Source organism: Impatiens glandulifera, chromosome 6 (assembly GCF_907164915.1).
Source record: "Impatiens glandulifera chromosome 6, dImpGla2.1, whole genome shotgun sequence".
In the NCBI taxonomy this organism is placed as follows: Eukaryota; Viridiplantae; Streptophyta; class Magnoliopsida; order Ericales; family Balsaminaceae; genus Impatiens; species Impatiens glandulifera.
In genome coordinates this window covers 3,585,661-3,599,386 of record NC_061867.1, presented here as the reverse complement: position 1 = coordinate 3,599,386, position 13,726 = coordinate 3,585,661, and the positions used below count along the sequence as shown (strand labels likewise).

At 30.9% G+C, this 13,726-nt stretch overlaps 2 protein-coding genes across 3 annotated transcripts; one reads left to right on the top strand and one right to left on the bottom strand.

Moving 5' to 3' along the window:
- The first annotated feature begins 1,193 nt into the window (after positions 1 to 1,193).
- Positions 1,194 to 4,960, top strand: LOC124941234 (protein NRT1/ PTR FAMILY 7.3-like). Its single transcript, XM_047481530.1, has 5 exons — positions 1,194 to 1,341; positions 1,472 to 1,592; positions 2,913 to 3,130; positions 3,199 to 3,755; positions 3,872 to 4,960. Exons 1-5 carry the CDS (start codon positions 1,312 to 1,314, stop codon positions 4,734 to 4,736), a joined length of 1,791 nt encoding a protein of 596 aa, XP_047337486.1. The 5' UTR covers positions 1,194 to 1,311; the 3' UTR covers positions 4,737 to 4,960.
- A 57-nt stretch (positions 4,961 to 5,017) lies between these two features.
- Positions 5,018 to 8,656, bottom strand: LOC124941235 (pyruvate kinase isozyme G, chloroplastic). Of its 2 annotated transcripts, none has more exons than XM_047481532.1 (12): positions 8,311 to 8,656; positions 7,948 to 8,226; positions 7,705 to 7,870; positions 7,422 to 7,556; positions 7,219 to 7,329; positions 7,041 to 7,129; positions 6,419 to 6,481; positions 6,090 to 6,265; positions 5,874 to 5,976; positions 5,643 to 5,785; positions 5,449 to 5,557; positions 5,018 to 5,359 (listed from the first exon to the last, which is right to left on the bottom strand). In XM_047481532.1, the coding sequence occupies exons 1-12, from the start codon at positions 8,539 to 8,541 to the stop codon at positions 5,243 to 5,245; spliced, it is 1,722 nt and encodes a 573-aa protein (XP_047337488.1). In that variant the 5' UTR covers positions 8,542 to 8,656; the 3' UTR covers positions 5,018 to 5,242. The 2 variants fall into 2 exon arrangements, with proteins under 2 accessions (XP_047337488.1, XP_047337487.1); XM_047481531.1 differs by having other exon boundaries at positions 5,643 to 5,791; positions 8,311 to 8,655.
- Positions 8,657 to 13,726: the final 5,070 nt, after the last annotated feature.

Below are 13,726 nucleotides of genomic sequence, written 5' to 3'. Positions count from 1 at the left end.
GATATGTTTTTTTTAGAACTCTGGGGTCCGCTTCTCCTTCGGAGTGCGACTAATCTCCGCGGGTTAAGCACGTAGCCCGCAAATATACTAAATCAATTTAACTAGACAAGCGGAACTTATCGTTTGACGGGCTCGAACACAGAATCTCAGGTCGGTGACTTGAGGTTTTGAGATTAGTTGTAAGATAGAATTAGTATCCTATTAAACTAAAGTGTCAAATCAAAGGAATGGAAATCCAACCAAACATAAAGACAGCATTAGTTAGTGGACAATAAGAGACAATTTTAATGTTGATAAGAGAGACCAACAATACCCATCTTTTCACATATTCATAGGTTATTCTATAGTTGAATCTATATGGTGTCCTCATGATCTCAAAAGTAATCATCATGTGGACAAGGTCCATTATACATATAAATACTTGTTAATAATAATAATTTATATAGGTTATAAAGTGTGGTCATATTCCACCCCCAAATAACTCTCCTACTAAAGTGCCCTTTGGCATTTATATGGGTTGGATTTGGCTATCAGATGCCTAGCTAGCTTGATTCCAAAAAAATATGTAACTTTAGGACATTGAGATATCAATCTACAATTGGGTCATTGAAAATTAAATTTTCATCATTTCATGGAAACATAAAATAAATAATCAAATACAATCCATGTTTTTTTTTTAAATTTAGAAGTTTATCACGATTTTTACGGTTATATCTAAACTTTAGTTTAAGACGTTTATTTTTATTTTTTTTACGTAAGTGTGAATATATGTAATCTCTTGCGAACCCACTATTGTTACTTGAACTAAGGAGCCTTAGTGAGTTAAGTTTAAAACATTTTTATTGATACAATGAAAAATGAGTTACATGTTGGAATTGTAAAAACCCATAGAAAACATTCTTAATTTAAAAGAATTCTAGTTTTTCAATTTTATTGGGTTTAACTTCTTCTTTTTTTTCCAATTAAAAAAAATTACTATTTTTTATTAATCCACATCAACTTGAAGATCTTGAAAAGAAAATAAATTTTTTTAAGGGTTTTAACATTCATAAGTTAACTTTGCTTATAACTTTTTGTTTATGTAAAATGAAAAATGAAAAATAGAAAAAGATTGAAAGTTAATCTTAGCCGTCCATGTCATCATCAAAATTTCTATATATGGAGCTCTGCTACAATCTAATTGTCTTCATCCTCCGGCTGGTTTATAGATCTCCTGACCAGACTGGATCATCAACATCTCTCTCTATCTCTCTCCTGTTTCTTCTGAAGTTCTAGCCCTAGCTAGTCAAGTATCCCCATTTGGATCATCCAATGGCTGGTTGTCTAAAGTTTTCAAAAAAGGTTTCTTTCAAGTTTCAACAATCATCTTCTTCTTCATCATCATCTCTCTATTTCAAAAATGAAGAACTACCCATATCTTTAAACATGTTGATTCATACATGCATGATTAAATCTGGGTTCATTTTTGTAGGAAGGAAAGTCTGATGAATTTGAAGAATGTTCAACAACACTAGATGGAACAGTTGATAAACATGGAAAACCTGCCATTCGAGACAGAACCGGTCAATGGGTTGCCGGTTTTATTATCCTCTGTAAGCTAGTTCTATCGATCTATCAATTTCTGTTTTATAAATTCTTTCTCTAAAATATAGAAATCTTGAAACTTGATTGATATTTTATTCTACTTATAATATATATGATCATTGAATATACTGATCAGATTTGTAATTTTGTAAGTCTTGTGAAAGAATAGCAAGTGTTGAACATTCCTAGCTAATTTGCATGCTTGAGAGTTATCAAATTTCACTAAACGACAAATAAAAAAAATATTAAAAAAAAAAAGAGTCGTGGATTTTGAGGAAAGGTAAAAGACATGACTACTACTGACACATGATTAAGGGTTATGTTGTTTGCATGACTATCATTCCATGATATGCTGCCACGTGTTTACTAAACTGTTTTGCCTTCCCTACCTTTTAGACACCTATTCTTTTTTATTTTAAAAATATTAATGTTCATAAATAATAAAAATATAAGAAATTAAAATATGTTTGTACAAACTTTCATGGTGGTGGGTTATTTGTAATTTTATAAAAGTACAATAATGATATTTTAATATTTTGTTCATACTGTATATTGATTGATGAAATATTTGGAAAAAAAATGTAATATGACATATCCAAAAATCTAACATCAAACTAGTTGTATATTCACTTAACTTTATTTTTATATTGTAGTTATTTAAATAATCCATGATTTTTATATTTTAGTTATTTAAATAATTCATGATTTTTCTATTTTAGTTATTTAAATAATTCATGAGTTATATCATATTTTATTTTTCTTTCAATTTTCCTTTTAATGTTTTTATCGTGAAGGTTAAAAAGCTCTTATTTATATAATAATGCATTGATATTTAAAAAAAAAAATGGGTTATAAAAAAGTAGGATTATTTGTGAAAAAATTGAAAAGTAATTTTTTTTTAAAAATATCAGATGTTAGCCTAATCCCGTAGTCATCACACTTTAATTTAAGAAGTTTTAGGTAGGAATCGAACTTGTGACATTTGGTCTTGAACTACCTTAATAGGATTGAAAAAAAATAATATTTTTTTATAAAAAAATATAAATATATTTTGATAAATTTATATGTGAAAAGATGATGACCCATACTATCTGGTTTGGTTTGAGTTACTATTTTCAAATAATTTTGTTGAATAACTTCTCTTATTTGAGTAAAATACTAAAATATTCTTATTATTATATTTTTTGGGGGAAATAATTAAAACCATAGTATTTTTTAAATGTTATACAATTAAATTTAAGATAAATTTACCATTAAATTGAAAACTTTTTTTCTTAAATTGAATTGAAGTAAACTAAATGAAATAAAATGAATTTGCATGCATGCAGTGAATCAAGGATTGGCTACACTTGCTTTCTTTGGTGTTGGTGTGAATTTGGTTTTGTTCTTGACAAGAGTTTTACAACAAGACAATGCTGAGGCAGCAAACAATGTCAGCAAATGGACTGGAACTGTCTATATTTTCTCTCTTGTTGGTGCATTTCTCAGTGATTCCTATTGGGGAAGATACAAGACATGTGCTGTCTTCCAACTAATCTTTGTTCTTGTAAGTTTCCTTTTCCCCACAACCAAACCATAGCTTGTTCTTATTCTATACATGTTTCTCTTTTCTAGGGTTTGGCACTACTATCGCTAGCATCCAACTTGTTTTTGCTCAAACCGAATGGTTGTGGAGATCGAACTACCAAATGCCAACCTCATTCCGGTTGGGAAGTTTGGTTCTTCTATATCGCAATCTATTTGATAGCACTTGGAAACGGAGGTTACCAACCGAACATAGCTACATTTGGTGCGGATCAGTTTGATGAAGAGGATCCGAGGGAGGGTCTCTCGAAAGTTGCCTTCTTTAGTTATTTTTATTTGGCTTTGAACCTCGGTTCCTTATTCTCCAACACGATTTTGGGATATTTCGAGGATGAGGGATTGTGGGCTCTAGGATTTTGGGCTTCAACAGCTTCTGCTTTTGCTGCGCTAGTTCTTTTTCTATGTGGAACGTCCAGATACAGGCACTTTAAGCCGAGTGGAAACCCTCTTTCACGGTTTAGCCAAGTGATTGTAGCTGCTGTAAAGAAATCAAGGGTTGAGATGCCGTTGTCGGGTGAAGAGAACTTGTATAATGGAAGTAACAAGGAAAGTTATGGTCGTAAAATGCTTCACAGTCATGGATTCAAGTAAGTTTTGATACTAAACGTAGTTCAAGTTTTAAGAATCTTTGGGCCTTAGTTTCATGTTGAGCTATTCAAAAAAGCAATTGAAAATTGACCATCTATAAATGTTGTTGCTGCAGGTTTTTGGATAGAGCTGCGTACATCTCGTCGAGAGATTCAGACGATCAACAGAAGGGTGTCCATAACCGATGGCAACTATGTCCGGTTTCACAAGTAGAAGAGGTGAAATGCATATTAAGATTACTACCAATATGGCTATGCACCATACTATACTCGGTAGTCTTCACCCAAATGGCTTCCCTCTTCGTCGAGCAAGGAGCCACCATGAATTGCAAGATCTCAAACTTCCAAATCCCTCCTGCAAGCATGTCAAGTTTCGACATCGTCAGTGTAGCTATATTCATCTTCCTCTACAGGCGAGTCCTAGACCCCATTGTGGCCCGAATCAAGAAAACCAGCTCCAGAGGACTAACCGAGCTTCAAAGAATGGGGGTTGGGTTAGTCATCGCAATCCTCGCAATGCTATCAGCAGGGATCGTCGAGTGTTACAGGCTAAAGTACGCAAAAAAAGACTGCATGCACTGCGAAGGGTCGAGTTCTTTGAGCGTGTTTTGGCAGGTGCCTCAGTACGCATTGATAGGAGCATCGGAAGTGTTCATGTACGTGGGTCAGCTAGAGTTCTTCAACGCTCAGGCTCCAGACGGGCTGAAGAGTTTCGGGAGTGCGTTGTGCATGACTTCAATTTCGTTGGGGAACTACGTAAGCAGTTTGTTGGTTACAATGGTTGTGAAGATCTCGACCGAAGATCATATGCCAGGGTGGATTCCGAGAAACCTGAACAAGGGTCATTTAGATAGATTCTATTTCCTATTGGCTGGTTTGACTGCTATTGATTTGGTGGTGTATGTTGCATGTGCAAGGTGGTATAAGAGCATCAAAGTGGAAACCACAGCTGTTGGAGATAATCAAGATGTTCATGTTTGAAGATCCATCACTAAATTATGAATAAGGAAGGAGATGAGACAGTTTAGATCTCTTTATCAAATCATCTTTATCTCTATTGTAATGTTTGTGAAGGTCACTCAACTAATGTAATATAACTTGATCAAGATAACTTCTCCTTTTTCTTCAAGGCAGTTAAGATCATCTGTCTTAAAGCAGGGGTTGTTTGAACTTAAGAATCATCAATCAAAATATCAGGTGGGTTATTTGAAATTATCTATCCATCTTTTGAATCATCAATCAAAATATGGATAGCAAAGTATATGAATAAACCCAATTACATTTCAGTAATTCACAACAACTAAGTTTTTGAGAATTCTACAAACTCGGGTACATAAAAAGTGAAGAAATTCCGAATTCCAAAATTTTAAAGAGACCAATACTTGTCGGTAAACAAGGTTACAGAAAAGAAGTTCATTGGCGTCTATAATTTAAAGTTGCAACAAAATAAAAATGCATAGTTTTGAAGTAACGCCAATGATGGATGATCAATTGGTTTGAACTTTGCGTACTTGGATATGATGACAAGATTCACGACGCCAGATTGGTTGATTTCCACTTTGGACAAGAGTGACATGTTGTCCTTCCTTCAACAAGTCCTTGCTCTAAAAAATGGATAATAATAAACACATCACCAACATAACCAGCAAGGCTTAAAGAAAGAAGAGGATTTTTTTATAAAAAAATTACTTACAAGTAGCATATTTATAGCCTTATTAAAGGTCTCTTCTGCATCATCAGAAAACTGCATGGATATCGGCATCACACCTTGATAAAGAACCAGCCTCTGTTTAATCCTTTCACTGCATTTCAACAAAAAAGATAAAAGATGATTCGTGTTTTTTCTTTAATTCAATATCAAATCATATATATATAAAGGCAACTCACTCATTTGTAAAAGCAAAGATTGTGGATGAAGGTCTATAATGACTCAACATAACAGCCATGGACCCTGTTTTCGTGAAGACAATGATTGGGGTTGAAAGGGTGTTTGACATTGTCGTGGCATGATAAGCAAACATTTCACCCATCTGACCCTACAGTTATAAAATTGAAAATGAATCATTTTTTATTTTGCAAACAAATATTCATCTTTAAAATTGTTAAATGAAATCATACCTTGTAATGAGTAGATCGGGCTGAAGGATTGATGCCAATAGGAAGACTGATTTCAGTCCTTAATGCAACTGTATGCATTATATTGACAGCTTTCAATGGATACCTTTAATCATTTCACATTTCATAACAAAAACAAAGAATTAGTCTCACTGCCATAATTCCTCAGAAGAAATATCCATCAGAGAATTAAACCAAAACAATGCAAAGAATACTCACTTTCCATGAGCTGTTTCTCCAGAGAGCATAACTGCATCAGCACCTTCTCGCACTGCAATTGCAATGTCGGAAACTTCAGCCCTAGTTGGGGTTGGATGATCGATCATGCTCTCAAGCATATTAGTCGCAACAATAACTGGTTTCTGCATGTTGCGACATCTCCTGATGATGTCCTCCTATTGGAAAGAAGATAATAAAAAGTCAACTTCTCAATCAAGAAACCGTCAATAAATTTTTGAATTTGTGTCTGAATAAATTCAGTTTTCGAATGTGATCCTTTCTGAAGGTATTTCCAAATGACAACTATATAGATACCACCATGACCATACCTGCAATAGAGGGACTTCCTCAATTGGAAGCTCGGCTCCAAGATCTCCACGTGCCACCATTGCCTGTAAAAAAGAGAATAACATAAACTCTTTGTTAATAAAACTATTTATTAACATCATAACGTTTAGGTGAATTAACAATTTCATCTTAAATGGGATAGCATATCATTTCAGTAGATCTTAGTTTCAAATCTTATCACATGTTTTAATATTCTTGTATCACATTATAAAGCAATCAAAGAGATTCTAATAGCTTGAACCTTATAGGTAAGTGTGTAACTTAGCACATCGAATACCAGAAATATCAATCAATTGAATTATTAGAACAAACACCACAAACAAACTTCCTAAGTGACTAATCAGAAAACTAAATCACTAAGGCTATGTTTGGATGGGCAGTGAATTACTTCTTTTTTTCTCTTTTAACTATCTATAAGCATCTAACCATGTATAAGCCCATTTTCAGCTAATTAAGTAGAAGAGGTTATTGATTCCAATTATAATTTCAATTCCTCTTTTTAAGTCCTTAAAACACACAACAAAATTGGAATTGGACCGCAAATTCCAATTTCAATCCATCTTTAACCAAAAGTAACCTAACAGAAACAAGAAAACAAATTACCCCGTCAGATGCAGTAATTATAGAGTGAAGATTTGGTATAGAGTCTGCACTTTCAATTTTCACAATAACATGAATATCAGCATTGCAACCTGCAGAAATCATCAGCATAAGAATAAGAAAAATAATTGAATACAACAGTTAGGTTGTGTCAATATCAAAACCAAGTAGAATTAATTACTTTTGAGATAATCCTTGAGTTCGTGGACCACCTGCGCGTCCTTTACAAAAGAGACAGCGTAATAATCAACTTTGTTGTCTACCCCAAACTTAATATCTTCCCAATCCTTGTCTGTTAACATACCAAACCATAAGCAAATGATCAAAGACTTATATCGACTTAATAATAGAAATAAAAATGCTTCATATACTCTAAGATCCTACCTGTTATTGAAGGCAGAGTAGCACTTTTCCCACGCACATTCAAATGGCGTCTTGATTTTAGTTCTCCACCATCTACCACTTCACATTTGACAACATCCTTTGTCTTTGATATTACAGCTAACGACATCATTCCACCTAGCAAGGGAATGAATGCTCATGAATTTCAAATCAAAGAACAAATTCTAATACCTAGTGATCACAAGTCCTGACTCATTGTTCTTAAAGAATGATAGATAATGCATAAAACCAAACTGATCAATCCCCTAATGAAATCTCTGCTTACCATCAACCAGAATAATGTCGCCACCTTCAACATCATTTATGAAATCATCATAGTTCACACTAACAGTGTCTTCTGTGCAGATTCCTCTCTTAATCGTAAAATTAAACTCCTGTCCTTCTTTAAGAATGATAGGTTGTGGTACATCTCCACTTCTAACTTCAGGACCCTGAAAAAAAAACCCAATAGTTCAATATCAAGAAAGAACAGATATTAAAGATTCATGATATAACAAGAAAAACCCACCTTGGTATCAAGCATTATAGCCACAACCTTGTCTTGAAACTGATCATTATACTCTTTAACCAAATCAATTGTTTTCTGATGAGAAGCATGATCACCATGTGACATATTCAATCTAGCTACATTCATTCCAGTTTCAGCTAATTTCCATATCATCTCTTTAGAACTAGTTGAAGGACCTATTGTACAAACAATCTTAGTCTTTCTCCTAGTACTCGCAATAATATTCTTCTTTCCCAAACCATCAGAAGACAAAAGCTCATAGGGTGAATTGATCGCGTCCTGCGAAACCCATACATCATTTTAAAACCTTTTTTCTATACAAACGATTGAATAAATGAAAGAAAAAAAGAAACTTTTACTTACAGTAACAGAGAGAGGTCCATTCTGAGAAGAAAGAAGAAAAGATCTGGGTTGTTCAGCGATTTTGATGGATCGAATGGAGAGTGATTCTTTGGGCATGCATCTAGTTTTGTTTCTGGATTGAGGGACTAAATCGCCGACGTGCTTAACCCATGAGAAACGATCAGAAAGGCGGGTGGCCATGTCGGATTTGATTGAGGTGATTCCAGTTGGACGAATATTGATGCCAGCCATTGAAGAGATTGAAGAGATGAAGAAGAAGAAGAAGAAGAAGAAGGGTTTGTGATGGTTTTAGTTTTGAGAAACCAGGGGAGGCGGCATAAACGAGGTTGAGAGATACTTTGACGGAGAAAGAGAGAGAGAGTATGTGCTATATATATATATATATTTTTGTGTGTGTGTTTTAGTGTGTGTGTTCGTTTTGCTGGCTGAAAGTGTGTGTGTTTTTTGCGAGTCCTCTTAGACAGTTGGGAGATTTTGCTTGACACTTTATATTTCACGGCCACGCGCCTCTATTGTTTGTTTTTATTTTGTTTTGTAACATGTTATATGTCAATTATTATATTATAGTAAAAGATGAAGGTCATGTTGAAGGTTTTTATTTGGGTTAATTGGAATATTTGATGTTTCTTTGAGACTACATATATTAAAAATTATATATAATGAGATTCTATCCTCACATTTTTAAATACTTAATTGACATTTATAAATAAAAATTTTAAGACACTACTTTAACTACTTAATTTTAGCAAGCGAAATATTTTAACTATCGATTTTTAAAAATTCGATCATTAAATTAGTGATATATTTTTTTTATAAATGTTACCGAGATAATAAGTTAAGGGTGTGTAAAACTGTTTAGACAAAATCTCGTTTTTTATAATTTTAACAATAAATAACTCAAAATGATAAGATTTTAAAGAAAATGTTCGAAATTTCAATGGACCGTAATAAGGAGTCTCAATTTGATAATTGGACCAAAACTAATTAAGAAAAATATCTACAATAAATTTTTGAAAAATATTAAACCAGATTATGAAATTGGACTTCTTATTGGGGTCATTAAGATTTTAGATATTTTGTTTGGAATCTCATAATTTGGAGTTCATTATCATTAAAGTGAGACAAAACGAGAATTTGTCTTTAACGGTTTTAAACGCCGTTAATTTTTTATCTACACGACATTTACAAATAAATAAATAAGTATAATATTTGTATCACTAATTTAACCATCGATATTCAATTAATTGATGGTTTTGACTCACGGTTTTTTAAAATTCGGTTGTGAAAACCTTAATTCGCTGAAATTCGATAATTAAATTAGTGACACAAATATTATGTTTATTTATTTATGTCACGTAAATAATAAGTTTACGGTGTTGAAACTATTAAAGAAATAATTTTATTTTGTATAAATAATTAGCTCAAAATGGTAAGGTTTAAAAAAAGGTTGAAATTTCTATTAACGCCTCAATAAATAATAAAAAAAACAATTTTATAATTTGGCCAAAAACTAATTAAAAATATATTATTACAATAAGATAAAAAAAAAAATTATGCATGAAATAAGAGTTTGATTGAAAATGTCAATAATATTATCTTCAAAACTCATAACTTTTTCATTGAGGATTCTGATTTTATTTAGTTATTTGGTTTGGTAGAACATAAATATAATTAGTTTGATTGATCCATTTTTATAAATTTTTGGATGGATTCAATTTAATTTGATTGGTTTACACTTGCCCATCATAACTTTCTTTTTCTTAATCTAGTAAAAAAATGTCATTAATCTCACTTAAGCTATTGTATTACTATATATGAATTAAATAAAAATACATAAATAAGGTTTATACCTTCAAATTTCAACAACAAAAATTAATTAAATTGATAGTTTAAACATTAAATAAAAAAAAAACTTGAAATACACGCGCCTTAAGTGCAAGTGGGATTATAAGGGTTTTTTTCATTTTCCTTCTCTCTCTACAACAAGGGAACCCTCGGGATATCCGCTCTTATATGCCCTCAGATTTTACATGGCGGAGAATCCAACGGTGAGGAACTAGTGAAGGTTAAATATTAATTTAATATTAATATAGTAATATTTTTTAATATATATATATTATTTTTTACACTTTTTTAAAATTTGCTGTAATAATCTTTATAAAAATTTGTTATTTATTCAACTCTCAATCACTTTTAATATTATTTAAAAATAAATCTAACTATTAGATGCAAATAAATTAATAAAATTATAAAAAAAATTCAAAAAGATTAAATAGTCTTTTACAAAATTAATATTGATCATAATTATAATTAATTTTAAAATTTATTAAAGTAAAAAATAAAATTAATATTATTTTATTCAGTATGAAAATTTTAATTAAATTAAATATTTTTTTAGAAATATGAATAAAAATAATAAAATTTTAATCATATAACTCAATTTAACTTTAATTTTTCTGCTCATTTATTTATACTTAGGGATAAGTTTAACTTTAAAAATTTAATGAAATTTTTAATTATAATATATATTTTTTAATTAAAAAAAAAAGCACTATTTTTATTCTCTCAATCTCCATTTAAAGTATTTATAATGAGAATTAAAATGTATAATCTTTTAAATAATACTTTTAATCACTTAATAATGTTACAGAATTAATTTTAAATTGGTATATTGAATCAAAATAACAATGAATACCTAGAGAGTCATAAATATATTATTTCTTTTGGAATTGAAGCAATCCAAAACAATTTTTAGGTTTGACTTATAAATTGAAGATACTAAGTTATTTGAAGGTAAATTTTATTAATATTTTTTATTTATTTCATCAAATAATTGCAATTAAATATAGTTATTTTAAACTTTATTTGAAGCGTTATAAAAGAAATTAAATGAAGTCAATCTTCTAACAAAATTTATCTTAAAAGATTTTTTTATTCCAACTACATAATATTTGAGTTTTAGTTAGATTATTGTTATTATTTTAATTTGAAAAGTTAGTCCAGTTGTAATCCTCCACATATTTTTCTCTTTATATTCTCAGATTGATTGATTAAAAAAACAGTAAAGTCTCTAAGTAAAAAGTTAGTCAAATTACAGTTAATGTAATAAACTTATTAATTAGGAAGAATAGTTAAATTATATTATGAATTTTTATTACTCACGCCCTCTTATTTTTCTTACTTAGATACAATTAATCAACATGGTTATGTGATTTTAATGTTATATAATTTAATTTATTTGAATATGATATAAAAATATATATTATTTATTTATATGATACTAGAACACCACCCTTGATATACTTTCTATTTATTTGTTTTAAAGATATCAATAAAAAAACATAAATATAACATCAGAAAATAAAATTATAAAAATAAGAATAAAAAATACAAATACGTTATCCTACATATTATCGAATTCACCTTTAAAAAAATAATAACTCTAACATACTCTATCATTTTCCAGAACGAATACGAGAAACGTCATAATAATAACATTATAAATGTTATGCATCGAACAACTATGATTATTAAAAGTTCAATAGTTTTCTATAACTACATAGTCCACAAGAAAATATTCAAGATGTGTAAACATAAAAATTTGGCATACCCCAATTTATAATAATATTTTGAATTAATTCAAAGTAATTCCGAGGTGAGGTCAAAATTAAATTAGGATTAATTATGATAATAATTAAACCCTAATTTTAAAAAAAATAGTTAAAAAATAATAATAATTTGGGATTAAAATATTGTATTTATTTTAATCAAATTAAAACCATAAAAGGGCTAAAATAATTTAATTATAATTTTAAACATAAGTTATGTGTGATTTATGGGTTAAGAATAATTAAATAAATACTCAAAAAAATAATAAAATGAATATAATTTTATTATAATTTCAAAAATATTTTTGTGTATTAATTTGGTGAATAAAAATGAAAGAAATGGTTAAAAATTCGATTTCAAATAATCTTTTTATTAAAACAAAAACTGATGATCGATCTAATGTGGCCGAAATTAAAGAAATCGTCTGCAACAGAAATTTCATCCATCGGAGAGCGCATTGTCACGGGCTAAAATTCGACCCGTGCGGCACTAAATGAGCCTCGACATCCCCTGATTTGGGTCGTGACTCTAATGGGCTGTGACAGCATGGTCTTCATCCAACGCGTTAGGCTGCTCTGCGTAGCCAGTTGTAGTCAAGAAGGCGCGAGCCCGGGTCATAGACGTTCGTTAGCTGAAACGCTAACATAATGTCTGGCGTTGACGGACCGCCAACGGATCTCAACGGTGCGTTCCATTTAAATGAAACAACGATGTTTTAGTCGTCTTCTTCGTTGAGACAGTGCGAACGCCAGAGAATCGCGCTCAATGTCGTCGATCTTCTAGAAACCTTATCTTCATCGTTCCTCATCCTAGAACTAGGCCTACGAAGACAAAACATAAATGCAGAGGATGAACTTCAGAATCCAAATTGAATACGATTTCAGTTTCAAAACTAACTTAGCTTGGGTATAAACACTCCATATGCCTCCTTCTTTCAAGACATCAAAAAAGAATCCAACAATTATAGCATGCTCGAAGATCTTTATCGGAGCTCCGAGGACTTATTTTGAAGAAACTTTTCCGGTGTTCTAAGCTTTGATTCAGAGTTTTGGAATGCTCCTTAAGATCATGTGAGTGTTCTCCAATCACAAGTTAGCTTCCAAACGACTTGTGATTCAAAATTGAAAATTTTCAATTTCATTCAGGTTGAACTTATTTTTGGTTCAATTTTGTACCTTCTATAGTTAAAATCGATCCTCAGATGATTTCCAAGTTTTTATCGAAAGAGATTTTATCAATTCAACCCCAATAAAAAAACTCCAATTTGATTTGAAAATCTGGAAAATTTATTTTTCGTGTTCTTGAGCTTGGTTTTTGATTCAGATAGTTACCTAACATGTTTGTAAACATGTTATGATGAATTTCAAATCATATAACATACATCCCAATCATGTTTGAACGAACTGAAATTGTTTAAATAAAATTTTAAATATTAGTTTTGAAATTTGTTACATAGCTTGATTGATATACTTGTTTTGGTCATGTTTTATTATAAACACCATTTGGAAGCTGTTGAAACAAAAATTAGGTTATGAGATGGTCTAATTCGAAAATTCTCAAATCTTGCCCTAGAAATCATTTCGAAAATTTGATTGTCTTAGGGCTCGATTGACTGGTTATAGGATTAGGGGTTGTGATCCCTACATCCAACTGAGTTAATAGTAACTTATAGATCACATTTTCATGATATGTATCAAAAGTTATAAACCTGCAACTATGAACTAAATGAAGAACACTTGGTATTCCTGGACCGAGTATTGTAGGACCGAGGACTGAGAGGTAGGATCAAGAATCATCAGTCTTGACC

What these genes read in the sequence shown, in the direction of transcription:
- LOC124941234 (XM_047481530.1), top strand. Translation starts at nt 1,312, where the DNA reads ATGGCTGGTTGTCTAAAGTTTTCAAAAAAG. An exon ending in GTCTAAAGTTTTCAAAAAAG is followed by an intron (nt 1,342 to 1,471) that starts GTTTCTTTCAAG and finishes TCATTTTTGTAG; the next exon opens with GAAGGAAAGTCTGATGAATT. An exon ending in CTTCACAGTCATGGATTCAA is followed by an intron (nt 3,756 to 3,871) that starts GTAAGTTTTGAT and finishes TTGTTGCTGCAG; the next exon opens with GTTTTTGGATAGAGCTGCGT.
- LOC124941235 (XM_047481531.1), bottom strand. Translation starts at nt 8,541, where the DNA reads ATGGCTGGCATCAATATTCGTCCAACTGGAATCACCTCAATCAAATCC. An exon ending in CGACATTATTCTGGTTGATG is followed by an intron (nt 7,557 to 7,704) that starts GTAAGCAGAGAT and finishes TTCCCTTGCTAG; the next exon opens with GTGGAATGATGTCGTTAGCT. An exon ending in AGGAAGTCCCTCTATTGCAG is followed by an intron (nt 6,266 to 6,418) that starts GTATGGTCATGG and finishes TCTTTCCAATAG; the next exon opens with GAGGACATCATCAGGAGATG.